We start from the raw sequence: 27,212 nt of genomic DNA, 5'->3' as shown, positions 1-27,212 counted from the left end.
TTCAAAAAAGCAAAACACCTCTCCAAAGACCTGAACAAGGAGAAAAGACCAGGTTCCTATTCACACGGATGTTGCAGGGAACCATGGCAATTTCGACCTACGTGCCCCTTTCATACCCGACATGTGACACATGTATTTTGGACTCTAAGAGCTCAGTGCCCAAGTGAACAAGTATCCTGCTTCCAGCTACTTTTTCCAGAAACTTCAAAGCTGCTCCAGAGCAGGCTTCTCAAGATTCCCCATTAAACCAGTGTTCCCTCTAACAGGGATTCCCAGATGTTATTGACCACAACTCCCAGAATCCCCAGCTGCAATGCCTTTCACTTGGGGATTATGGGAGTTGTAGTCCACAACATCTGGGAATCCCTCTTAGATGAAACACTGCATTACACCCTTCCATGCACAAATGCTCTCATGGTCTCACAAGGCAGAAGATTGTGTATGGCCCGGGAGAAGCGTCTTCATATAACAGCCGGTGCGTTCCCTGCTCCTTGGTGGTGGGAGCACGATAGTCGGGCTCCAAAGGGGTCTTTCCTCTCCACTGTGAGCTAACTGGATATTGCCACTGCCTAACTTCCCCAAGGCTATTTTTATGAACGTAACCGTATCTCTGCTGAGATGTGCACACTTGTGTGAGCTATTCCTAGGGGCTATTTTTAGGGGAACTCCAATTACCGTATGGAAAGATGGGGGGGGTGGTGGCTGGATGCGGGAGAACAAATCCAAACAAGACGGAGGTACGCATTGAAGAGAGATGGGTTAGAGCTCCCTGGTTCTGGGAGGGTTAAGCTCTAGGAAGCTGCCCGGAAAAAGAGGACACAGCAAGCAGGGAGACCAAAGGAAAGCGTAGCAGAACGGATAGCAGAAGTGGGGTACATAGGAAGCTGCCTTATACTGAGTCAGACCCTTGGTCCACTTAGTTCAGCACTGTCTACACTGACTGGCAGCAGCTCTTCAAAGTTTCAGGCAGGGTCTTTTCCAACCCTACTTGGAGATGCTGCCAGGGAAGGAACCTGTGATCTTCTGCATGCAAAACAGATGCTCTTTCCACTAAGCTACGTTCCCTCCCACTTAGGTCCCTGCTAACTGAGCAAAGAGGCACCTTTCAAAGTGGTGTTTCTTTTATATTTCGCAGGAGGGGAACATCTGTCCTTTTATTTATTTATCATATTTCTAGGATATGTACATCTCTAGTCGGTGTACAAAATTTAAAATATTTTAAAGTCACATATTAAAATAAATGACAATAGAAACAATAAAATAGTTATTAAAACAAGTTTTTTAAATTATCAAAAATTCTAATTAAAAGCCGGCAAAAGCAGAAAAGTCATGAGGTTCTTCCTGAAAACAAACAGAGAAGGAGATGCTCTCAGTTCAGCAGGGAGCATATTCCAAAGCCCTGGAGCAGCCACAGAGAAAGCCCAGTCATGGGTCACCACCAAATGAGCCGGTGGCGACCATAACTGAACCTCTCCAGAACATTGTAACAGGCGGCAGGGTTCATAACAAAGGAGGCACTCTCTTAAATAGCCTGGACCTAAGCCATTAAGGGCTTTAAAGGTAATAACTAGCACTTTGTATTTCGCCCAGAAACATATCAGCAACCAGTGCAGTTCTTTCAAAACTGGTGTTATATAGTCCCTTCGTGTTGTCCCAGAGACCAATGTGGCTGCTGCATTCTGTACCAATTGTAGTTTCTGGACTACGTACAAAGGCAGCCCCACATACAGCACATTACAATAGTCAAGCCTGGAGGTGACCAGCATATGTACAATGTTTTAACGTCATTCACCTCTAGAAATGGACGTATCAACCGAAGTTGATAAAAAGCACCACTGGCCACCGCCTCAACCTGAGAAACCAGGGAGAGCTTTGGGTCCAGGAGCATTCCCAAGCTACATACCTGATCTTTCAGGGGGAGTATAACCCCATCCAGAACAGGCAGGTCTAAACCATCTCTCAGGTCCTGGCCCCCCATAGCCAGTACCTCTATCTTATTTGGATTCGACCACAGTTTGTTATCCCTCATCCAACCCTTTACTGCCTCCAGGCAGGCATTTAGAGAAGATATGCCATTTCCTGATTAGGTCGGCATGGAGAAGTAGATCTGAGTGTCATCAGCATATCGATAACACCCAGCACCAAACCTCCTGATGATCTCTCCCAGCGGTTTCATGTAGATGTTAAAGAGCATTGGAAACATATGAACATAGGAAGCTGCCATATACTGAGTCTAACCATTGGTCTATCTGGCTCAGTATTGTCCTCACAGACTGGCAGCAGCTTTTCCAAGGCTGTAGGCAGGAATCTCTCTCAGCCCTATCTTGGAGAGGCCAGGGAGGGAACTTGAAAGCTTCTGCTCTTCCAGTGCCTTGTGGAACTCCACATTTCAGCACTCGCTTATCCAACCCCAGCACAGCATCCCTCCAGTGGCTGTTGCTGGTGTCTACTTTATGTTTCTTTTTTAGTTTGTGAGCCCTCTGTGGACAGGGAGCCGTTTTATTTATATCCATGTAAACCACTTGGGGAACTTTTGTTGAAAAGCGGTATATAAATATTTGTCATATTCATATTTGTCATATAAATATTGCATGAAGCAAGAATACCACTGTGTAGGTGGCAGCTTCCTCCTCTAATTTTTATCTATTTATTTATTTATTTCACAACGGTGTCATTTGGTAGCAAGAGCAGAGGTCATGGCTGCCTGCCCCCAGCCCCGCACAGCCAGGGGCAAATCTAGCAGCAGAGCAAAGCTCCTCCTACTGGCCACCTGTGAGAACTGCAAGCATCTCCAAGCAGGGACGCAAGCCGCCATCAGTGGCAAAGGTCACTGCCTAGGACCGCCCCCAGGACTCCATCTTGCTTCCTGCAGGAACCCAGGAGTACCCTCTCCATGTGATTCGGCTGCCTATTGAAGGACTAACCTTGATCTAGAAACTTTTTCAAAGTTAATTTCCTTGTGTCACTCCAACAGTCAACTAACACGTTTTAATAATTAGCATAAGTATCATACCCAATGGCAATTAAAGAATTAATTTAGGTTTCTATAGTTCCAATAAAATTAATATTTACAAATATATTTGACCAATATTTAACTGGTCCCTTGACCAAACTTATATTTTAATCAAATGCTCAACCTGGCCCGGTCTCCAATTTCCAGTACCTTTTTTTTTTTTTTAATCCACAAGTTAAGTTTTTTATCTCAACCACTAAACCTTGACTTTTCTGTCCACCACTATGCATGGGAAGTTGCACAAACCACTTATGGGGAAGGAAGGAAAGAAAGGTGAGATGGTACCTTCCTATCACCTTTCACAAATGCCCAACCTGAGGCTCTCCAGCTATTGTTGAACTACAACTCCCATCATCCCCAGCCACATTACATTTCAGCTGTGGATGATGGGAGTTGTAGTCCAACAGCTGGAGCACCTTGGGTTGGCCACTCCTGCACTAGTGAGTCTAGGAAAAGTTAAAGCAAAAGCTGGGTCATAACGCCCCCTCCTGCAATCCCCTCCCACAGCACACCACAATAAAATTCTGCCACAACACTGAGCAAAATAGACCAGGGATGCCGATAGCTACTGGAGGGAGGAGTGTTAAATTCCAAACAGGCACACAGAGGACCAGATTTCTGCTCAATACTTCAACACTCCATGGCTCAGTCAGGCTCTCTCACTACTTCACAGGGATGCTGTGGGGGGAACCCATGGATGCTACTCCATATTCTTCGCAAGTAGGGTAAGATACAAACGTGAGAAATAAAGGAGAGTTCTATGTATGACAATGTCAACCACACGGATATTCTAATGCCCTTCCACAAACCTATGGTGTAGCCACATCTGGAGTACTGTGTACAGTTTTGGTCACTGTATCTTAAGAAGGTCATTGTAGAACTGGAAACGTTGCAGAAGAGGGCAACCAAGATGATCAGGGGCCTGGAGCAACTTCCTTATGAGGCTAGGTTACAGCATCCAGGGCTCTTTCCCTTGGAAAAGAGGCGACTAAGGGGAGACATGTATAAAAATATGCATGGAGTAGACAGAGAGAACTTTTTCTCCCTCTCTCACAATACCAGAACTGGGGCCATCCCATGAAACTGAAGGCCAGGAAATTTAGGGTCAACAAGAGGAAGCACTTTTTCACACAGCACATAATTAATCTATGGAATTCTCTGCCCAATGCATGTGGTGATGGCCACTAGCTTGGATGGCTTTAAAAAGGGCTTAGACATATACATGAGGACAGGTCTATCAACGGCTACTAGTCTGGTGGGCTATAGGTCACTTCCAGCCTCAGAGGCAAGATGCCTCTGAATCCCAGTTGCAGGGGAGCAACAGCAGGAGAGAGGGCAGGCCCTCGGCTCTTGCCTGTGGGCTTCTCAGGGTCATCTTGGTGGGCCACTGTGTGAAACAGCATGCTGAACTGGATAGGCCATGGGCCTGATCCAGCAGGGCTGTTCTTATAACCATCCAAGCCGATAGGATCCATTCACAGCACCGGAGTGAGATCCTGTCTGAATGTGAATGGGGACTATAGCAGAAGGTTTAGCTCTGTCCAAATTCAGCAGAAACTGTGCCCGTATTTCTACCAGAAAGCTGGTAATTTGGCCAGGGATTTTCTGTAGTTTGGCCTTCAGTGTATCCAGTAAGCCTTTGGACTCCCTAGAACTGAGTTTCCCTCGAACTGGGATTCCCAGATGTTGACAACTACAACTCCCAGCATCTCCAGATGCAATGGCCTTTGGCCGAGGATTGTGGGAGTTGTAGTCAACAACACCTGGGAATCCCTGTTAGAGGGAACAGTGCTTTGGACCCTGCTAAATGTGCCCTGCCTACTAGATATGGAAACTTTTTGTTTTCGTAGGCCTTTCTAATGGATGCTCTTATGTTCTTTGGTACATCTGCTTGTGTTTTATCTTTTATCTTGCTTGCTGTTCTTGCTATGAGATGTTTGCAGTTACTTTGATTTTTATTGCTATGATTGAGGGATAGATGCCTGTCTTGTGCAACAAAAGATGTAAAGGTGGGCCTTAAATAAATATCTGCAAGATTGGGCTTAGCTACGCCTGTGTCCAGAGTGTGCTAACCCAGGTTCTTCAGCTGGCAACAAAAGGACGCCAAATTAAAAACTAAGCAAGCCTCCTGGAGGAGGAGATTCCACAGACAAGTGCCACTACCAAGAAGGTCCTGTTCTCTCCAGTCGCCACCTGCCTAGTCTCTAAAAGTGGAGGGCATTTAGGGAAGGGTCTCCGATGATTATTTAAGAGGGGAGGGGAGGCAACTCCCAGTTGGCCAAGCTTTCAGGAGTTATTTCTATTCTGTAAAGTAAAGTGTGCCATCAAGTCGATTTCAACTCCTGGCGCCCACAGAGCCCTGTGGTTTTATTTTGGTAGAATACAAGAAGGGGTTACCATTGCCTCCTCCCGCACAGTATGAGATGATGCCTTTCAGCATCTTTTTATATTGATGCTGCCCGATATAAGTGGGGGTTCAAACCAGCAACCTTCTGCTTGTTAGCCAAGCATTTCCCTGCTGCACCACTTAAGGTGACATCTATTCTGTACAGCGCCTAAATACTTTCAGTTGTTACTTACTGAGTTTATGGATGGGTGAATGGTTTTTGTAGTCAGCTCCAGGTGCTGTGCTGTCTGCACAAGACAACTGGGGCTTTTCCACCTGTCCCACATCCTATACCCAGTCACGCATTTTCCCTGCACCAGACAACTTGACACCTAATACTCCTTGACCACACCCTAACCCTTTCCTTGTCAGTCAGCTCTTGCAAACGAAACATGAAATCAGCAGGAACAAAAACATAAGACAAGAAATTTTGTATGCAAAATATGTGTCTGACCACTCCATCGAATTTGGTAAAAACCAGTTAGTAACTTTTGGCGCTTGGATTTTATCGTTTACGGCTAAACTTACACTAATTTAACACAGAGAGACTCCAATTAGCGAAATACATGTTCATGGGAATTTACATTTTGTCTCTTGGGAGTATCAAAGCAGATGAACAGACTATGGGGAAAGTCTGGTCAAATTGCTTCTGGAAAAGTCAGATCATCATCCATTATTTCTAAGCCGACGACGACGACCCGAGTGGTCAAAACACAACTGACAAAATGAAAACTTGTCTATAATTTCAGTATCTTAGGGCAAAGGTTCCCAAATGTAGATCCCCCGATGTTGTTAGACTACAACTGCCATCATCCCCAGCCAGAACGGCCTTCGGCATCATCATGGTAGCTCTATCAAACACCACATCTATCTATTTGGTCAGCAAAAAGCCTTGTAAAAAAATTGTCTTAAAACTGGTGTAATGAAATCTTAACTTTTTATCTTCATTGTCTGGAGTGCTGTATTCATGCATGGATTCTAAAAATCTCCCACAGTGACATGATCTGAGTAAGCTGCTGTATATTTGTAATATAAAAACACTCTAGTTATTTCTTTACCCTGACCTTTATATTTGCGTGTCTATATGAACAAAGGCACCAACAACTGGATTTTGGTTCCTTCAAGTCAACATTCGCTCATGGAGACCACCCAACCCCTGTGAGATCAAACCCCTTTGGTACCTTTTGGCCTGGTTGTAGCACCAGCCAGCTTTGGTTTGGACTGCCAGCCTCTTCCACATGCTCTTTGAAGGGGCCATCCTCCAGTGCAGCCAGGTGAGAAGACCCTTTGCTATGCTCCGAAGGCTGCAAGGGAGGGACCTGGGCCGTCACCAGCATCCCGTCCCCCAGCAAAGGAGGCGCAGAAATGCGGGCACCCAGCAGGGACCGCTTCCCCAACCGCCTGGACAGCACGCTTGCCATCTCGGAGACACTGTCAATGACAGAAGAGAAGAGAGAAGACAATGGGCACTTATTATTTAAGAAATTTATATTCCACCTTTGCACCTCATCATGGAGACGCCCAAGGTGGCCAACAACAATTTAAAAGACAACAGTTACATTTTAAAGAGAAAATATCCAGGTACAGCATCGACACACACACATATCTGCTGGTTCAGGGTACCTGGAGAAGCATCCCTTCTCACATGAACCAGTCCATGTACTAAGGTACTCTTTAGACCCTTCCCTAGCTGCCTTCGCTGTCTGAGATGGGTGGCAATTGAGGAAAGAGGGCCATTTTGGATGTGGTGCCCCGTTCGCGGAATCCAGGTAGGTTTTCCCAGCACCTACATTAATGCCTCTTCGACACCAGAGAAAGACTTCTTATGCACTCAGGCAATGTTATGTTTTTATTGTTTTGTGAACTACCCTAGTAACACCTCCTGAAGTATTATAAACAAAGTTTATCAAATAAATTTAAAAGTCGGGGGCGGGAACGACGACCAAGAAGCAAAAAACTGGCGCATACCAAAAGCATAAAACAGTTCCACAGTCTGGGTCCCATAGCAGAGAAGGTCCTCTCACATGTATCACTGCTTGCAACTCTGCCAGCGGTGGTGCAGGGAACAAGACCTTCCCACGAGCTTCTAAGCAGAAAGAGTGGGTCACAGAGGAGAAAGTGGTCCTTTAAATATCCCAGCCTCAAGCCATTCAGAAGGGTCCACAGCTCACTGCTAAATCATCTGCCTTGAGGCAGACGATCCCAGCTTCAGCCCTTGGCAGAATCTCCAGGTAGCGCTGGGAGAGATTCCTGCGTGAAACTAGCTAGACAATACTGAACTAGATGGGCCAATGGTCTGATTTGATATGAGGCAACTTCCGGTGTTCCTAAGGGGAACGAAGACTTAGTTCAGGCAACTAAATTTGCACATAGTGATCACTAGGGACTTTTGCTAGAAGCTTCATAGGATCGTAGGAAGCTGCCATATACTGAGTCAGACTACGGGTCTATCTAGCTCATTATTGTCTTCACAAACTGGTAGCAGCTTCTCCAAGGTTGCAGGCAGGAGTCTCTCTCAGCCCTATCTTGGAGATGCTGCCAGGGAGGGAATTTGGAACCTTCTGCTCTTCCCAAAGCAGCTCCATCCCCTAAGGGGAATATCTCACAGTGCTCACACTTCTAGTCTCCTATTCATATGCAGCCAGGGCAGATCCTGCTTAGCTAAGGGGACAAACCATGCTTGCTACCACAAGGTCCTAGAGTTAGCTCTTAGAAGAAGCACAACATTGTGCAAGAGAACTTCCAGATTGTGCCTCAGGAGTCTGTTCTGCTTCCTCCCACTCCACCACCCTTCACAGAACCCCCCAAATGCTGCAAACAAAGGGCAGCAACTTCTCTGGGGTGTGCTCCAAAGAAGCTGAAGGATCCATAGCAAGCAGCCTTGATACTGAGCTCTACTAATTCCACCCCCCCCCCCGAATCAAAATCTCAGTTCCAATATGTTTGGCTAATGGGGGGAGGGACCCACTGGCAATATGTATCTTGATCAGGCCCTGCTAGGCCTGACCCAGCAGGGCTGTTCTTGCATCTGAGGGCTATATAGGCCACCTCTCCTCTCAGAGGCAGGATGCCTCTGAATACCAACTGCAAGGCAGCAAGAGATCAGCAGTAGGCGTGTGTGCCTGCACCTCTTGCCTGTGGGCTCCCCAGAGGCATCTGGTGGGCCACTGTGTGAAACAGGATGCTGGACTAGATGGGCCTCCTTGGGCCTGATCCCGCAGGGCTGTTCTTCTGTATGCAACAAGCTAAATTAACATGGTGTGTGGGGTGGTTGTTTTTGCCATTTTGTTTACTAAAGAGAAATCAAATAAACATGCTAAAACAGATCCTAATAAATGTAAGTCATTGGAAACAGTTCCAATTTTTTAAAATGGAAAATCCATCTCACTGACAGCCATACAAATGGAGGCCGTTGTTTCTAATTTCGAAGAGAGAGAGGTGCTGGGGCTGAAACCAGTCTGGAGACCACACCTTGGCCCAGGAAAGCCCTGGCCCCAGATGTGTGTGAGGGCAAGGTGTGTGTTGAAGAGCAAGATTTCATTCTCAGTGGAAGCTTTTTGTCCACAGCCAGAGCAGTGCTCTCTCTAATTTTTTTCATCTGTGTGCGGAATGAGTTTTGTTCTGGGCGGCAGTACCAAGGCAGTGTGTGCATGCATGCATTCAGAGTGGGACCTTCCTGATGCAACCTGAATGGGATCTAAAATTAACTAAGCAGAATTTTTTTTTTTTAATGCATGTGCGCACGCCTTAGAGGGAACACTGAGCCCGAGTTCTAAAACCTGGATCCCCAGAAGTTGTTGGATCACAACGTCTGGACTACAACAGCCTTTGGCCATTGCTGCAGGGGATAATAGGAGCTGTAGTTCATCAGCAAAGTTGAGAACACACAGACACCACATGTTTTACAGAGAGAAAACGTACACCCCGTTCTGCAGGCAGGCATCTACAAATCCACTTGCCAATGGCAAGTGTGCCCAGCCTTTTGGTGAGCACCAGCTATCTCATTTCCACTGCCATTTTTGAAAAGGTAAGAAAGATCAACAATCCCTTCTGAGCCGTCGGAGAGGGCTCCCACCCTCTCTTACCAACTCCATCTCTCAGTGTAAATGCTTCTCTCCCAAGTCCTCCGCCTGTGTGCCAGAAAAGGAAACGAGGGAAGAGAGGGGATTGGTGGCAACCACAAATAATGGCTGGCTAGTGAACCAAGCCTAAATTTGTGGATCCCTGTCTACAGGGCTTGACCAACGGCAGCGGGACAAGGAAGCGGGGGCGGGTGGTGGGGGAGATGTCCTTTGTGCAGATCTGCAGCAAGAGGTTCTGCAACGAAATCCAGGAGAGAAAGAATCTGTTTATTTTGCACTAACCAGAAAGTCTTTTTTTAAAGAGGACTTGGGATGGTAGGCAGGCGAGACCGATGCCCACACATCTCTCAGGGGACAGCATTGGCAGGAAACTAGTTACAAAGATGAGAGATGGCTTTTTCAAACCGGATGAGCCACTGCTGTGTACACAGAAGGCTCACTTCTAATTCAACAACAATTCAGTCTGTTGAAGCAAATAGAGAGCCCATGAACCACCACTGGAGAACCATGTTCCAAGCAGGGCTTAATCTGAGACCACCGCTCAGCTCCAAAGCTTGTAAAGGAACACTCCAGGTGCCTCTGAGGGTGCACAGAGTTCCCAAACCCTACAAAGTACATCTGGAGGAAGATCAACTGTCAAACCTCCATGCCACTTTATACGAAGACGACAAATATTTATACACCACTTTTTAACAATAGTTTCCAAAGCAGTTTACATAGGGGAATATACATCAATAAAATGGCTCCCTGTCCCCAAAGGGCTCACAATCTAAGAAAGAAACATATGATAGACACCAGCAATGGCCATGGGAGGGATGCTGTGCTGGGGATGGATAGGGCCAGTTGCTTTCCCCCTGTTCAATAAAGAGAATCGCCACTTTATAAAGGTGTCTCTTTCCTCTCTTTTAGCAGGGGATTTTGAGGATAAAATGGAGTGAGGCCCATACACACCACCCTGAGTTCCCTGAAGGATGGGTGGGATAAAAATGTAATATAGACAAATATTAGCATTATCCCCATATGAAGTTGAGGTAGCTTGCCTTAAATCACCTGCTAAGTTAATTCCCAAGCTGGAATCTAAGTCAAGGACTGCCGGCTCACACTCTTAACCTTTCTGCTACTTTCTGCCATTAGAACAGCCCTGCTGGTTGAGGCCCAAGGTCTATCTAGTCCAGCATCTTGTTCCACTCAGTGGCCCACCAGATGCCTCTGAGAATCCCTGCAACTGGGATTCAGAGGCATCGTGCCTCTGAGGCTGGAGGTGGCCCATAGCCACCAGACTAGTAGCCACTGATAGACTTGTCCACCATTAATTTGTCTAAGCCCCTTTTAAAGCCATCCAGGCTGATGGCCAGCATCAACACATCCCATGGCAGATAATTCCATAGTTGTGAGTTTTACACACACACACACACACACACACACACACACACACACACACACCTCTACCTGAATTAGGAGGTTTTCCAGAAATGTTTCCCATGGAATTTTTCTCACTTACATAAAAATTTACTACGCAAATGTTCCTGATGCCCTGATCAGTTCTAAACCTGAAGTCTATGGCACTGTTCCCTCTAGGGTGTGAGCATGTGCTTGTGCTCACAAGTTTTCTGATGTCTGCTCAGTTGATTTTATATTCTGCTCAGGTTGAATCAGGAGGGCCCCACTCTGAATGCATGTGCGCACACACTGCCACGATACTCCAGCGCAGAACAAAACTCATTCCGCACAGAGATGGAAAAAATTAGAGGGACCACTGGTCTATGGACTCCCTGAGGGTTTATGGGGTCAGTCCAGGGGGTTCGTGAAAAGTATCTGCTGCACTGAATTTGATTAAATTTCCTGGTGAGCCAGAATAAAGTTATTTTTGAAAAACTGTGTACTCATTTTTGCCTCTAATTTTTACTGGAGTCCTATGAAAATGTGTTACAAGAACAGGGTTGAGGGACAGGGGGGAGGTCCATAGGTGCAGACAGGTTAAGAAGCTCTGCCCTAAATAGACTGTGATCTGATCTGGCATGTTATTTGACCTATATATTTAAGTGTGTGTGTGTGTTTTTAAAAAAAAAACTTTTTTTAAAAAACCCACACACACATTACACTCCTCTTTACAAAGCAGCAAAACATATATGTACCTCTTGCAGACTTCCTAGGGATACTCTCCTGAGAAACACTAATTATAAGACAGCCAGCGTGGTGTAGTGGTTAGAGTGCCGGACTAGGACCAGGGAAACCCGAGTTCAAATCCCCATTCAGCCATGAAACTAGCTGGGTGACTCTGGGCCAATCACTTCTCTCTCAGCCTAACCTACTTCACAGGGTTGTTGTGAAAAAGAAACTCAAGTATGTAGTACACCGCTCTGGGCTCCTTGGAGGAAGAGCGGGATATAAATGTAATAATAATAGTAACAACAACAACTTGAAATTGCCAAGGCTGCTGAATATTGGATTGGCATCCATTTATTGTTGCTAATTAATTTTATGACACAATGTTCACACAACCAAAAACTGGATAGGCCAAGTGTCCTGCCCAGGTTTGGGAACTGTGTGTGCTCCCAATTTTTGGTGGTGTGGGAGCAAACAACTAGGTAGGAGGAGGGAGAGAGAAGTGATTGTGTGGGAGACAGGAACCGAGTAGGACACTGTCATCCTACCCAGCATTTGACCAAGGCAGGAGGAAAAGCTGTCCTATCCAGCTCCTGTCTCCCACACAATCAATCCTCTTAAGAACATAGGAAGCTGCCATATGCTGCCAGGGAGGGAACTTGGAACCTAGATGCTCTTCCCAAAGTGGCTCCAACCCCTAAGGGGAAGATCTTACAATGCTTGCACATCAAGTCTCCCATTCATATGCAACCAGGGCAGACCCTGCTTAGCTAAGGGAACAAGTCATGCTTGCTACCACAAGACCAGCTGGACAGGAATAATACAGAGCATCACTGCCCATAAAATCTGACCTTCAACAAAGGCACAGCAACACCAGCAAAGCCTCTCACAGTTCATATGCAGCCACTCTCCAAGGTATCCTGGCTCTACCCACCAACCTGCTCCAACAACACTTCTGCACAAGCCTCTCTCCAGCTCACCTCAAAGACAAAAAAAAATCTCGATTCTGCATGACCTCTGACAGGCAGGCAGCCTTCCGGCCTCAAAGCATCGCTTTCCACCAGGAGAGATGTTGCAAGCATCAGAGCTAGGACTGCAATGGAAGGCAGACACTGAGAGGCCACCTTCTAGTTCAGCAACCGCTGGAGAGACCAGGTGGCCTGATCTAGAGGCGAAGGGTCAGGCACAGGCTGGCCCGTACAAAGCCTTAACTGAGTCAGACTGGACAGACCCGGGTTCAGATCTCAGCTCAGCAATGCAGGACTGGACAACTTGGCGCAGGGTCCGTTCTTTCAGCCATGCACCCTCGTGTGCAAACAGGATCAGCAGGAGCCCGCTGCAGAGTACCCGTGCCCTGATCAAGGAGGACGACGGCAGTTCTTGCCTCCTCTGCACATCCAGGCAAAGCAAGGCTAAAAACCTTAAGAAAGAGTTGGAGGCCAAGGGACCTGGAGGAAATGGGTCCTGACCTTTTAAAAAACAAAACTCCACACACAAAAGGAAGTCTCGGCAGACAGAATCAACACTGCCAGACAACCAGGAAAACTCCCCGCAGCTACTGGTTATGGGTGCAATCCTGCTCACTCCTCCCAAAGGGTAGGGTACAGAGACCCATGCCTGTGTGGAAGGTGCGGCAAGCCAGAGGAAGAGGCCAGCTGGCCTGCTGCCCATCTGCTGAGCCACTGTGTGAACCAGGTTGCTGGACTCGATAGGGCTGTTCTTATGTTCAGTCTTCACTATCAGTGAGAGCACAGAAGATGAGGGTTGCCTATAGAGGTACCCAAGCGGCCGTCACTGAGGCCTCATCTACACGAACAACGAGGCAGAGTGGACTGAACCACTTCAGTTGGCAAGGGGTGCAGTCCTCTCCCCCCCCCACCCTGCACACCATTACTATACATATTCCTGCAAACAGAACAGTAGCACAGAAGGTAAAGAGCTGGCCTCGACTCTTTCTCCCGGACTGGCTACTCGGAGTGGTGCAGTCCGTTTGATGACCTCATTGTCCTGTATGCCCAGACCCAGTTTCAGTAGAAGTCTACTACGTCTGACCCAGTTCAAATTAAAATGTAACTTTCGTCAGAGACATTTGCAAAACACATTTCAAGAATATGTAACTTGTCTAATGCGTCACAGTATTTAAAATCCTAAGAGTACATGCAAGGAAACCTTAAAACTACAAATGCAGAAATGCACAAGGGGTCTTTAATCATCATTAAACATTATCAAAACTAAAAGGACATAGATGAACTAATGCAGGGGTTCCCCAGATGTGGGATTTCAGTTCCCATCATCCACAGTCACAATGGCCAAAGTTTATCTAGCCTCAAAATGTAGGACACTTCTCATAAATGCCAAATGTGAATTTCAAAACCCAAGCCTCGGTGCCAAAGTTTTATTCCTAACCCTGTCTGCAAATATTGAGTTTTGTCACCCACAAGCAGCTGCCAATGATCTGAAGTTCCACACTGAATGTCTGCCACAAAGTGTATTCCAAGGTTACATTTCCAAAATTCGAATCCCAACATGCAGGAGCTGCAGGGAATTTAAATTTGAGTCTCTGGTACAGAACGTTACCGTGCACATGTATTTTTTAGTTTGGGGGTGGATGGGCTGGTTTCGTTATTTTAAAGCCACCTTATCCAGATGGAATGGGAGGCTTTTCTGGTTGCATAACGCAAGACAGAGAGGGAACGTTATTCCAAAATTATGGTTCTCCCAAGCACCAAGCTACATTCATTCACACTAGTTTCTCATTAGCCAAGTCCAAAGATGAAAGATTGTTGCTCAAGTTAAGGTCTAGAAAGAAAGTACTTGTTAACTAGGCCATAAAATATCACCACTATTACTACTACAACAACAACATTACAATGTTACAACAATAGCTAAGCATCCATTGGTTGTTAAGCACACACCACATACAGGGGTATAGCAAGGTTGGAGTGGGCTCAGAGACAAGATTTTAAAAGTAAAGAAATCTTAAATGAGGCTGAAAAGTGGTAACAAAAAGCATAGTAACAACCTCCTCAATTATTTTTTTTAAGGTTTTGTAAATTGTGGACGATGCAAGTCATTGAATGGTATTAGAGCAAGACATGCTGTTTTGGTAGCTCCAGGTCTTAACACTCACATCAATTTCGGAGGATGAATACAACTGAAGGAAGCCCGGGCGGGTGTGTGGCTGGGGGAGTCAGTCATGTGACCTGCCTCTGGTGGGGGGCCCCAAGGCAGTGGGCCCCCAGACAACTGTCTCCTCTTGCCCTATTATAGTTACGCCCCTGACCACATACACATTAGTCATCCTTTCCACAATATTGCGAGGTGGGCCAGTACCACCATCTCCCCCTCAAGACTGCAAATGGAGCAGCTGACAGATAGTGTGGCTGCCCAGTGAAGTCATGGCTGTGGTGAAATTTGAACTCAGGACTTCTGGCTCATGAGTTGCACCCTTTTGATCCTAGTCATCAGACTTCTTAGTCTCACTGAGTGAGACAGGACTTAGTCCCAAGCAAGCACACAGATTTTAATTTATTTTACATTTATATTCTGCTCTTCCTCCAAGGAGCTTAACTACATAGCTAAGTTTCTCCTCACAACAACCCAGTGAAGTAGGTTAGGCTGAGAGAGAAGTGACTGGCCCAGAGCCACCCAGCTAGTCTCATGGCTGAATCATGGGGATTTGAACTCGGGTCTCCCCGGTCCTAGGCCAGCACTCTGACTGCTACACCACGCTGGCTCGTGACTGGGACCGTGTAGTACAATCCAAGGCTCCTGCTGAGTGCACAGCTGCTGCCGCACGGATAGATTTGCCAAGATAATGCATGCAGCACAACACATGATTTAGTTACGGCAGGGGTTTCCATGCTGTTGAAAAGGGAAAATAAAAATATTGGTAGTTGTAGCCGACTACAGCCCCCATCATCCACAGCCAAAGGTCACTGTGCCTGGGGATGATGTGAGTGGTAATCCTGCAACATCAGGGGACCCGGGGTTGGGAGTGCTTGGGTCAAAGCAAAGTGCTTTCATAGGACTGGTAGCCCTCCTGACTTGCCGCTTCAGTCACTGAATAGCCTCTCGCTTGGAGGGGGTCAGGGAGAGAGAGAAACAGTACAGACGACGCCGACGCGGCATCATGAAAGAATTAACTTTAGAAACTCCAGGAAGGAAAAGGCAAGGATAAGCAGCTTTCTGGAAGGAAAGCTTGTAAACTTAGCTCCGAGATCCTCAGCATATTCCTGCAAAGAGGCAGGGCGGAGATTCTTGCAGGGGGGCGTGGTGGCAATCTTGCCTAGGAGCCCAAATCAGCCTGCAAAGAGCGTCAGAGGAGAGCTGGTCTGGTGGTAGCAAGCATGGCTTGTCCCCATAGCTAAGCAGGGTCTGCCCTGGTTGCATATGAATGGGAGACTTGATGTGTGAGCACTGGAAGAGATTCGCCTTAGGGGAATGGGCTGTTCTGGGAAGAGCAGAAGGTTCCAAGTTCCCTCCCTGGCAGCATCTCCAAGATAGGGCTGAGAGAGATTCCTGCCTGCAACCTTGGAGAAGCTGCTGCCAGTCTGTGTAGACAACACTGAGCTAGATGGGCCAAGGGTCTGACTCAGTATATGGCAGCTTCCTATGTTCCTATGTCAGGGAAGTGCGTGATGGGGGGAGAGGAGGGCCCTGCAAGACACACACACACACACCCCCGGCCTCCTCCCTACAGCCCTTTCCAGCATGGAACCAAGGGCCAGCATGCCACAGGCCTGCCATTTCTAATGCCCCTTTAAAAAGCTTCACCATGCTTTTCTCTTTCTCCCGGCAGTAACAGGGCTGCAAGGCAGAACACTCTTTATGCCCATTCTACAGCTGAGGGGACCGAGGGCAAGATGGGCAAATCGCTCGAAGGCATATCCCGGGCAACTACAAACCTAACGAAAAGCAAGGGTTGGCGCGCTTCTTCTTTCCCCTCCCACGCCACGAGCCTGGCTCCCCATCCCCCCCCCACCTCTGCACAGCAGATGGCAGGCAGCCAAAACATTCGATTTTACCATCCCCACATAGTTCCGACAGTTAGCCCACTATTTAAAGTGCCACTTGTATGTTCATCCCTTTGATCCCAACTCAGTCCCTGTTCTGGGAAAGGGAGACCATGAACGCATGGGAAAAAGCCAATCAGTGGTGTGTGTGTCTGTGTGTGTGTCACTGTGGCAAAGGAGTTTTGAGCATCCTTCTTTTAGGCGGAGTGTGGTTTTCGAAAATGCAAATCAGCGCATACTCCAAGTCTGTTGTGCAAATTTTGCCATGCTCAAGCTGTGCATGGATGCTCTGTAGCTTCTGCAGAGAAATGCAGCCGATCCCCAAAGGGAAGCGTAAGAGGACATGCCCTTGGTCTCTCAGATTCAACTCAACATCTCTCCTGCTCATGGTTCACGGCTGGTCCATTTTGCTACAGAAGAAGGCCACAGAAATGCGGGAAAGGCACAAGAAGGGGTGCCCTAAAGCAGTAAGGGCATCTGATCAAAAGCAAGGAGAATGCACAGACAGGCAGCAGCAGGAACCGCCATCTGTGACCGCTATCTAAGCATGAGCCAATCTACACACACACACAGCTTCTTCACTCCTTGCTCTTCCTGGACGGTACCATTCCATGTCTTAATGCCTGACCACTGAAAACATCTGCCAGCATGTAGAAAACTAGCACGTCAGAGGGAAAGGCTCCGGACTAGCTTTCTGCCTGACATGCTTATTATCTGAGCACAAGGAGGGTTCCTTTCCCTGGCTTCAGGGAGCTTTCAGAGGTGGCATTCCCCACTCCCCCCATCCCTTGCTGTCGGAAATGGTACAACCCAGAGCAAGCGGCATTGCATTCCATGATTCTCCCGCCGTGTGAAGTCCGCCAGTTTCTAGCTCACAAGAATTGCCCACAACACACCCCAGCATCAGCCGCCTGTGGTGCAACAGAACCACCTTCCTGTAAAAGCTCTCGGCCTGGTTTCCTAGGAGGCGGTCCTGATTTGCGACAGGGCTGTTTTATAAGCAGAGGCGCATCCATCAAGCGCGGCCATGGAGAAATCGCAGCACAGGCGGCCACACAGGCACGGTAGCCAGGGACACGGCCTGCCGTTTAACGAAGGCCCGCCACGCAAGGGCGTGGTTGCGTCACGAGCCCGGAGGCAGGCATGGGATGTGACTCCAGAGGGGAGCATTCCCATGCCGCGGAGCCGAGACACCATCCCAGACCGTGCCGCGGGTTTTATGAGGCAGGGGGCTGAAGTCCAGCAAGAGGGGGCGTGGCAGAGGAGGAAGCCAGGCCCACGGGGATTGTGCCAGCAGTGGAACCCAGTGCGCAGAGAGGCTGCAGTCCTTTCCACGCCCGTGAAGCCAGCCGCGAAGACGGGTGGAGAGGGAGTCCGGCCACTCCGCCGCAGGAGAGGGCATGCCGCGTGCCCACACTTGGGCCAGCCTCCCCGCTTCAGTCAAAGCCTGAACAGGCAGCCAGCCAAGGTTGCTTCAGATGAAGGGTCAGCAACTGGAAGTCATGGGGCAAATGCAGAACCCAGCTTCCCCGCAGGAAAGAGGAGAGAGAGAAGTTTCCTCGGACAGGAAAAGGGTTAGATACAGGGCACTTTCAGCTCTGGGATTTGCCAAGCTAATATCCGCTTTCTCTTACAAGTTTCCCCCCAAACCCAATTTCTGCAGCAACCGTGGGTCCCTGGATGCTGTTTGGACTACAGCTCCCATCACCCCAGCCACGAAGGCCATTGTGGATATGGATGATGGGAGCTGTAGTCCAACAACATCCGGAGACCCAAAACTGGGAGCCCCTGCCCTACAAGGTAGTCTTTTCAGTGCTCCTAAAACAAGAGGTGTGGGGACATGGGTGTCCAAAGCATGGCACTTGCCCCCTATGGATCGGGCCAGCATTAATACTGCAAACAACCTGTTGAATTTTGATTTCTATTTGCCTACTTTGTGTATTTTTTTGTCTCACCACGATCCCCGGGGGAAAGCCCTGCTGTCGAGCCTGTCTGGAGGTCAGGAGGGCCCATAACAACCTAAGCTTGTAATCTCCACTCACTTTGTTGCATATAGAGAGGGTTTGTCCATGCTGCAAGCAGCACGGCTTATAAGCAACCTGCAAGGTTCCAGCTGTAATCTTGTGCACTCTTTCCAGGGAGAAAGCCCCATTGAGCTCGGCAGGGTTTACTGTGGAATAAACAAACTTAGGCCTGGACTGCACAGCGGGAAAGATGTTGCACAGCACATGGGAGCCACATCAGCATGCTGCTGCAGCAAGCATAACACAAAAGTAACCACACTGTTGTTACTTTTGCAAGTGTCTCCAGGAGAACATTTCTTGGAAGCGTGCAAGAAAAAAAGAAAGAGAAACGCTTTACAGCAAAGAGAGAATGCTGTGCGGGGAGGGGTGACAGACCGAGCCCCCAGCTCAGGGGGTGGATCACATGCTTGGCCAGCCACAGGATCCAGGTTCAGTTGCCAGCTAAAAGCTGCACAGAACCCAGGAAAGCCTCCCTCGGCTTGAGCATTTAGAGAGCTGCTGCCAGTCAGTGCAAGCTATGCTGGGCTAATTGAACCCATGGTCTGACTCAGTACATGGCAGCTTCGTAGCATTCCAAGCCCTTGTTTTGGGGAGGAGCCAGCTCTCATGCAGAAGATCCCAGGATCAGTTTGGGGCATCTCCAGTTAAAGAGGAACTCAATTAGCAGGGCTAGGAAAGATCTCTGCCCGAAAGAGACTTTGGGGGACTGCTGCCCACCAGAGTAGACCACACGGGTCTGGGTGAACCAATGCCCCTTCCCAATATTTGTAAACATACAAAGCCAATGCATCAGGAGGAGTCAGCCCTTCTGTGGTCAGTACTGTCTAGTGTACACTGACTGGCAGCAACTCTTCAGGGTCTCACTGCTCCCTGAATTCCTTTTCATTGGAGATGCCAAGGATGGCAGCCGGGTCGGGCTTCCTGCATGCAAAGCCTGCGAACTACAGCCTCTCCCTATCTTCCAGATCGTAGCATAAAATCGTTTTCTTAGGCTGCTGGAAGCCGCCTTGTGTCTGCAACTACAAATAAATGCTTATGTTCGGTGGGGAGGGCCGCCGGGGTGCAGGCAGGTCACATGATTTGCATGCAGCGGGGCTGAGTTCCTTCAGCCTCCAGGATCTCCAATAAAAAGCCGCCTGAGTCAGGACCCTGTGCCAGCGCCTGCAGAATTGCTGCCCGCCAGAGCCTGCAAGAGCAGACCAGGTAGTCGAGCCAAAGTTTGCCTCTTCCGCTCGCGGCGTGCCCCGCCAAGGGGAGAAGGGACCTGCTGGGAGAGGCGAGGCCCCAAAGTTCAAGATCTGGGAGGGGAGGACGGGAGGGGAGGGGAGGGGGCGCGACCCAAGCGCAGAGCGGAGGGAGGCAGCGCGTCCTGCCCACAAGGAGCGGGGGAGGGGAGGCGGAGGCGTGGCACCCCCCGCGAGCGCGGAGGGGGCGCAAAGAGGGCACGGAGGCGCGTCGCTGAGCACCGGAGGAGGGGGCGGCAACCAGAAGGAGAGGCTGGGGCGGCCGAAGCCGAAACAACAGCGGGGCTGGGGGAGCGCGAAGAGGCGGGGAGAGCGGAGGCGCTTCGCACTGCTGCTGCTGCTGCCGCCGCCTGGGCCGAAGCGACAACGCCGCCGCGCGAGCGCAGGGGATCCTCGTCTCCAGCAGGAGGCGAGGGAGGGAGGCGTGGCAAACACGCGTTGATCAAAACACAAGCAACCAAGTCCACCGCCGCCGCCACCGCCCCCGGGGGAGCCCGCCAGGGAGGGCAGCGGGATCCCGGGCGAGGACAGCACCCGCAGCCAGCGCTTCGAGAGCGGAGCGCTCCGGCGAAGGCGGCGCGGCGCAGGGATGAGCAGGGGAGGTGCAGGGAGAAAGCCGCCCCCGGGGGTCGGCGTTCTCGCCTGGGGGCCGAGGGGCGCACCAGGCGGCCCCAGCCCGAAAACGGGGAAGGAGGCGCGCTGCTGCTGCTGCGGCTGCACCGGCCCGTGGCGAAGACGACGCGCCGACGGAGCCCGACTCTGGAAGGAGTTGCGCTGCTCGCGCGGAGAGAAGCGCGCCGAGAGGGCGCCTGTAGCCGGCCAGCAGCGCCCCTGCGGCGGGCGCCGTGGGGCAGGCGCGTCCCTCGCGATCCGGTTTTGCACCGACAGCGGTTGCGCGCAGGGCGCATGGAAAGGTGCCCAGGGCTCACGGACAGGCGGCCGGGCTGCGCACACCCACGCCCCCTTCGCTCGCCGCTGCACAGCCGGGCCTGCTGCGACGCCGCCGCTTCTCCGCTTACCTCCCTCCGTTGGCCAGCTCCGCTCGGCTGCGCGCTCCCTCCTTCCCTCGCCAAGCTTGTTTTGAAATCTACCTTCCCCTCCCAGCTGCCCCCTCCCCTCCCGCGCCCGAGCGCGTCCCCTCCTCCTCCTCCTCCCCCTCCAGTCCCCTCCCCTCCGCTGTCCCCGGCACAGCCTGCCTCACGTACACGGCTCCAGGCAGCCCCCGGCCTGGACTCCCGGCTCGGAAGGGAGGCGCTCTCGCTAGCAGAAGCAGCAAGCGCTGCACGTCGAGGGAGGCGCACCAACGCGGCGGTAGCCGGCCGGGTTAGGGCGCCTCTACACGCGCACGCGGAGCTGCCGGGCCCAGGCACAAGAGGAGTGGGAGCCTGGCAGCGGAACCCGGGCGCTAGCCTCCGGAGAAGACAGACGCCGGGGTGCCCGGCTGCGGAAAGCAAGCCCCGAGGTGTCTGGTACTGTCTCCCGCTGTCTACTGGGGGAGGCAGTACCAGAGGCTCAGCCAGGTAATTTTGGAGCCCGGACCAGGTGGGTCACTGGGGCTCCCCTTGCATCCTCCTCCTCCACACTCACTCGCCCCGTAGTTTCACACAGCTTGCCATAAGACCAGGAAGGCAGGCACGGGCTGGGGCAGCGGCACACAGTGTTCTGCCTTGGCCAGCTCCTACTGAAGGATCCACACACCTCCTTGATCAGTCACCACAAGCCCACAGGGGTGTGCCAGAGCGCATTTGTTTTAAAAAGACAACAGTAGAGCCCCCAATGGATTCTTGACCATTCACAAACCAACTGGGACACCACAGGTGCAGTGTTCCCTCTAAGAGGGATTCCCAGATGCTGTTGACAACAATCCCCAACCAAAGGCCACTGCAGCTGGAGATGCTGGGAATTGTAGTGAACAACATTTGGGACTCCCTGCTAGGGGAACAGTGAAGAGGTGTCCCTTGCACCACAGTTCAAACACACACCTGGATCACAAACCGGCTTGGACAGAGTGCATTTGTAAGGAGGGGAAATAAAACCCACAACACGTGCCCCTTGCTTTGCAGTTCTCACTCCAACCTTCTGGATTGCAAACCAACTTAAGAATAGTGCATTTATTTATTTAAAAATATTTTATGTGTATGTTTACAGTTTGCTCCACTTTCAGGAGGTGTGAAGGAGTCTGGATAGAGAGAACTCTTTCTGGCAGCTTTACTTCTATAGGGGGGACATCATTAAAATAAAATTAAAATGACAGATCCACTTCAAATTAAATACACAGAGCCCTTGCACCCTGCCCTACATCTGTGCTCAACATCAAAGCCCTGTGCCAAGCCAGTCCAGGTGATCTAGAGTAGGGCAGAAGGGGAGGTGCTTTTATGACCGCAAAGGGCAGATTATAGGCAGAATGATGGTCCTGGGGGTTTCCGTTCCAGAAGTTTTTGTAATTTTCTGCCACAAAACAAGCCACTTTTAGGACTTTTTTATGTTTTTAGGGGGGAAATTAAGTATCAACAGATTGACCAATCCACTCCAAAATTATTAAACAGAGCCCTCCCACCCTGCCTGACACCTGTGCCTGATATCAAAGCCCTATAGGAAGCCATTCCATCAATATACAAGGGGGAGCATAACCAGCACTCTGGTGGGCAGCCAGCACTGGCCACGATGTGCCCGTAGGCAGCCTGCCAGCCAGCACTGGAGAGCTTCCGAGAGGCCTCTGGGAGTCCCGCCCACCCGCTGAATGAGCAGGTAGTCAGGCGGGAACTGCAGCCAGCAGCCTGCCCCAGCACTTGGGGAGCCTTCCAATGGGAGTCAGGCCTCCCGATCCTAGCTAGCCCCATGCACAGAGGAGGTATCGCAGAGCCCGTGCCCGCTGCAGCGCAGGCAGGCAGCTGTGCTGGGGCCCTCCAAGAAAAAGAGGCTACCAGGCCACAGACCTGCACCCCAAAGTCCGGGCCCAATGGCGCCTCTGAACAGCATGCTGTCTCAATGGCCACCAGAGCCACAGGACTTCCACAAGCAGAGGTACTATACTACTGGAGACCGGATGCTGCTGGGAACAAGCCACGGGGGGGGGGGCCTGAATATGAGCTTCTCAAAGGCATCTGACTGGTCAGTGCTGGAAATGAGGTGGGCGCCTCTGGTCTGATTTAGGAGGGCTGTTCTATTCCCAGACATGTGACCCTTACCCAACAGAGACTAGGGAAGACAGCAAAAGCAGGACTAGGAAAGGAGATGGTCAAAACAACCACACATGATGAGATATCCAATGCAAACAGAGACCGGAGAAAGGGCCAAAACACACACAGAGGGAAATCTATATGCCATAGCTAGGCACAATGCTGTACAGATAAAGGGGACCTCTGAGAAGTCATGGGCATTTTGCAGGATTACTAAATTGCAAATAATCAGGAGTCTTCAGTCATCACTCCACAATGCTGCAGAGTCACTACATTACTGCCACACAAGTTCTGCAAAGGTGTGCAAAACTTAACACTTGAACTGCTCCTAGAGCCCAAGGGTATCTTGACCAGGAGGCATCTTTATTAAGGGGGAAATTCATTTTATCCATAGAAGTTTGCCATCTTCTTCCACCTGGTTTGCAGGATCCACTCTGGGGCAGCGTTCCCTCTAACCGGGATTCCCAGATGTTGTTGACTACAACTCCCAGAATCTCCAGCTGCAATGGCTTTTGCTTGGGGATTCTGGGAGTTGTAGTCAACAACACTGGGAATCCCTCTTAGAGGGAACACTGCTCTGGGGAGATTTCCACTCTGCCCCAGTCCATTACTCCTTCTGGACCTGTGTGTGTGCGCATCACAATAAACCCTTGTACAGCCCTTCTCAAGTGACAGTGCACATGCATTTACTACACAAAGACTGTACCTGTGTGGTGGGTGGGGCAGGGAGAGACCTGTGTTAAATGCACAAATAACTAGGGCTAAATCACACTTGCAGGCACATTATTGGGATTGCTTTAATGAAAGGCGGTATATAAATTTAACAAATAAATAAATTATTCAACCTGCCTCCAGTGCGGCTAGATCTGCGATGGCCCATTCCAGTCACTGGATCTTGCAGTCACCCAGTGAGGGTCCTGTCTATATGATCCAGCCTGCAGTAGCAATTTTAGCTCACACCTGCAATATCAGAGCAGATAACCAAAGGGGCGTGGCCTGGCTTTAACAAGTCCTGAGTGCCTCCCAGGTATTTGCATTGCAAGTTTGTTTGCAGACATTTATTTAGAGAGACACACACCTACAGTGCAAACAGGAGGGTAAGTGCAGCTACAAAAGAGGAAGGGCTGCAGGAATGCCACATGGCAGAAAGCAATGGTTTCCCCTGATTCAGTCACACAATTCATGGCATCTTCACACATTCAAAAACTTAACATTGGGAAGCTCTCCACTTTCATTTTTAAGGGACTCTTCCCCCCCCCCAGTACTCCTGATGGCAAAACATGGAAAGCAAACCCATGGGTCTTCAAAAAAAACCAAGGAAGCTGGAACTTTTTAAAAAATGCTCGTTTGTATGCTTTCTTTTTAAACCCTTAGGTATAATAATTTGATTATCAGAAGGATGGGGAACAGCTGGGAGTTCTGGACAAAACAATCCCAGGCAAGGAATGGAGCGTGTGTGTGGGGGGGGGGGTTTGCATTTTAAATGACAACCTAGCTGAAGTAAGCCAAGCTATCACATGCAAGCAGTGTTTGAATAATCGTGTGAATCACTACTTAGTTGCATGGGGAAAGTTCAAACTCCCCCCCCCCGCCCCTGCCAACATACAGAAGACTAGCTACAACTGTTTTGAGAACTTCTCATCTAGCAGAATACCTGGAAGTTAAGGTGAAGATATTCACTACATCTCCATGGCAGGGTACCCATTTTGCATACCTGAACCTCTGGATTGGAGCCTGGCTACTGGTGTAGTGCTGGGTTCAAGACTCTCATAGGGGAGCTCATACAAATGCCTTCATGTGCTCAGATGTGGCACTGACCTTGTCTGCTCTGTCACTTGCTTCAGTTTCCCCACAAGTGGTGACGAAGAGAGACCAGTTTGGTGGGGGTGTGCATGCAAATTCCTCTAGATCAGTTATAGGGACACTGGTTGGGAGGCTTGCTAGCCTGGAGGCCGAGGATATGGTTCCTTCCCAATACCAAATAGAGATAACTGTGAGGTTAATAGAACGCAAAAGATGGTGTAGGAAAGAGTAGCTAAATGACCAAGGATACTATTCCTAGAAGGAGAACTTTTTAATGGGGGAGGGGGGTGAGCAGCCAACAGAAGAGGAGTGTGATGTAAGGGTTCTGAAATTATTCACAGTGTGAGAAAAGTAAATATTTCTGCCTCTTTCATGACCGAGAACTCAAAGTAATCCAATAAAGTTAACCAGCAAGCGATTCAGGACTGAGAAAAGGAAACATCTATCCAAACAGCATGTAATTAACTTGTGGAACTCACTGCCACAAGATGTGGCAAGAATCACTCAGATGGGTTTCAAAGAGGACTAGACAATTGTGTTGGGCAAGAGATCTATCAGTGGCTATTAGCCACGGGAGTCCAACAGAACCTTCCATGTTCCCTGCTAACTGGGGCAAGAAGCACTTTTTAAAGAGAGCATCTCTCTTATATTCAGCAGGAAGGAGGAGAGAGTAACTGTCTCTGACTGTTCAGCCCAGCAGAGCCTCTTTTGTAGCGCCTGGTGGTGGTGGGGCCCTTGTGCCGCGGTCGTCGTCTTCGTGTTTTAAAACGGTGAGCCCCTTCGGGGCAAGGACCTATTGGCGCCCATCTCTCTGCCGCGCAAACGGTTCTGCAAACTTTTTGTGGCCAAGGCAGCGTGAAAACATTCCAGGCGTAGAGACACGCCCAGAAGCGGCTGCCTCGCTCGCCCTCCCTGCCAGCTGCTGGGGGCAAAGACCGTGGCCCTCTGGGACGCCGTCTAGTCCAAGGCGGAGAGAAGCAGGGGCCGGCGAGAGCGCGCGGGGGGGGGGGGGGCACCGGAGGCTCTCCAGCGGGACGGGAGGAGGGACTCCCGGCGCTTCCATCCCCCCACCCCCTGCAAGTCCTCCAGCCACAGCTGGAGAGCCTCGGGGGCTGGCCAGCGCGGGGCCAGATGGCCCCTTGGCGACGGCGGCGGCGGCAGGGCGCCTGTGCAAGAGCAGCCGCCCCTCCAAGGCGCGCGCGCGTGCACCCCTCCTCCTCCTCCTCCTCCTCCTCGCGCTGGATTTACCTCTCTAGCGGCAGCCACCGCGGGGCCCTCCCATCGCTGCGGCTCCCTGTCCCTCCCTGCAGCCGACTCGCTCGGGCCGGGGGCGGCGCTGCTGCTGCTTTGGCGGCTCCTCCACGTGTTCCCAGCGCCGGGCTTTGCTTCTTGCCGGCCGGGTTCCAGCTCCCCGGGAAGGGCTGTTGTAAACAAGCTGCCCACGTGGGCCGGCCCCTCGGCGCGCATTGGCTGCGCGGCCCTCTTTAAATACACGCCCCCCAGCCCGAGCCCTGCTGCACAAAATAAACAGCCGAGCTCGCCGTGCTGCTGCTCGCTCGCCCGCCCGCGGCACCCGGAGGCTTAGGCGCGCGCACACACACGTGTGCGCAGCCGCGCGCGCTCTCGCTTTCGTCCCCCTCCCCTCCTCCTCCTCCTCTTGCTTTGCCTGCTCCTGCTGCCGCCGCCTTGCAGCTCCTTGCAAAGTGCGGTTGCGACGGCCCCCGCCCCCCCCCCGCGCCGGTCTTTCCTGCGTTGCTCCCCCCCCTGCAAAGGAAGGCCGAATTCCACCACACACACCCCCGAGCCGGAAGAGAGTGGAGTGGAGAGGGAGGGACGCGGCTCAGCGTCGTGGATTTGTTCTCCGGCGCATGATCCAGGGCTCCTCGGCGCCCGCCTGCTTGCATGCCCCCCTCAGAGAGGAGAGAGCGTGCCGCGGAGCCTTGTGGCACCTGGTGGCGAGCGCTCCTGGCGGCCAGGGTCTGTCCTCTCCCCTTTGTCGTGCGCGCCTCCGCCTCTCTCTCACACCTGCGAAATGGGGAGAAAGAGCTCGGGTGAGCTGCTTTTCCGTTCTGGTGCTAGGATCACGGAGAATTGCAGCCTTTAGAAAAGAAAGAAAGAAAAAGTTGGGAGGGACCTTAGAGGTCTTCTAGTCTGGCCCCCTGCTCAGTGCAGAAAACTGGCACAGCTTCTCTGACAGCTGGCCGCCCAGCCTCTGGAAACCTCCAGCGAAGGAGGGACCACCCCCACCCTGCACTAGGCAGACTGTTCTGCTGTTAAACTGCCTTTAGCACCAGGAAATGCCTCCTGCTTTCTTGCCCCAGAGGCACGCTTACCCCTGTACTTTGGGGACACGGTCTGGG

At 50.7% G+C, this 27,212-nt stretch overlaps 1 protein-coding gene across 2 annotated transcripts in view; it reads right to left on the bottom strand.

Annotated features, from left to right (window-relative positions):
• ZNF395 (zinc finger protein 395) overlaps positions 1 to 26,270 on the bottom strand; it is a 55,329-nt gene extending 29,059 nt beyond the window's left edge. The window contains exons 1-2 of one of the 2 annotated variants that reach the window (XM_053249364.1): positions 26,101 to 26,270; positions 6,581 to 6,830 (exon numbers count right to left, since the gene is read on the bottom strand). In XM_053249364.1, coding sequence (XP_053105339.1) covers positions 6,581 to 6,820 — 240 coding nt within the window. In that variant the 5' untranslated portion in view covers positions 6,821 to 6,830; positions 26,101 to 26,270. Of the gene's footprint in view, positions 1 to 6,580; positions 6,831 to 20,889; positions 21,013 to 26,100 lie in introns of those variants that run through there. The other variant, XM_053249357.1, reaches the window with a different exon arrangement.
• Between the last annotated feature and the right edge of the window lie 942 nt (positions 26,271 to 27,212).

The sequence above is a fragment of the Hemicordylus capensis genome, chromosome 1, assembly GCF_027244095.1.
Source record: "Hemicordylus capensis ecotype Gifberg chromosome 1, rHemCap1.1.pri, whole genome shotgun sequence".
Taxonomy (NCBI): Eukaryota; Metazoa; Chordata; class Lepidosauria; order Squamata; family Cordylidae; genus Hemicordylus; species Hemicordylus capensis.
This window is presented reverse-complemented; position numbering and strand designations above follow the sequence as displayed.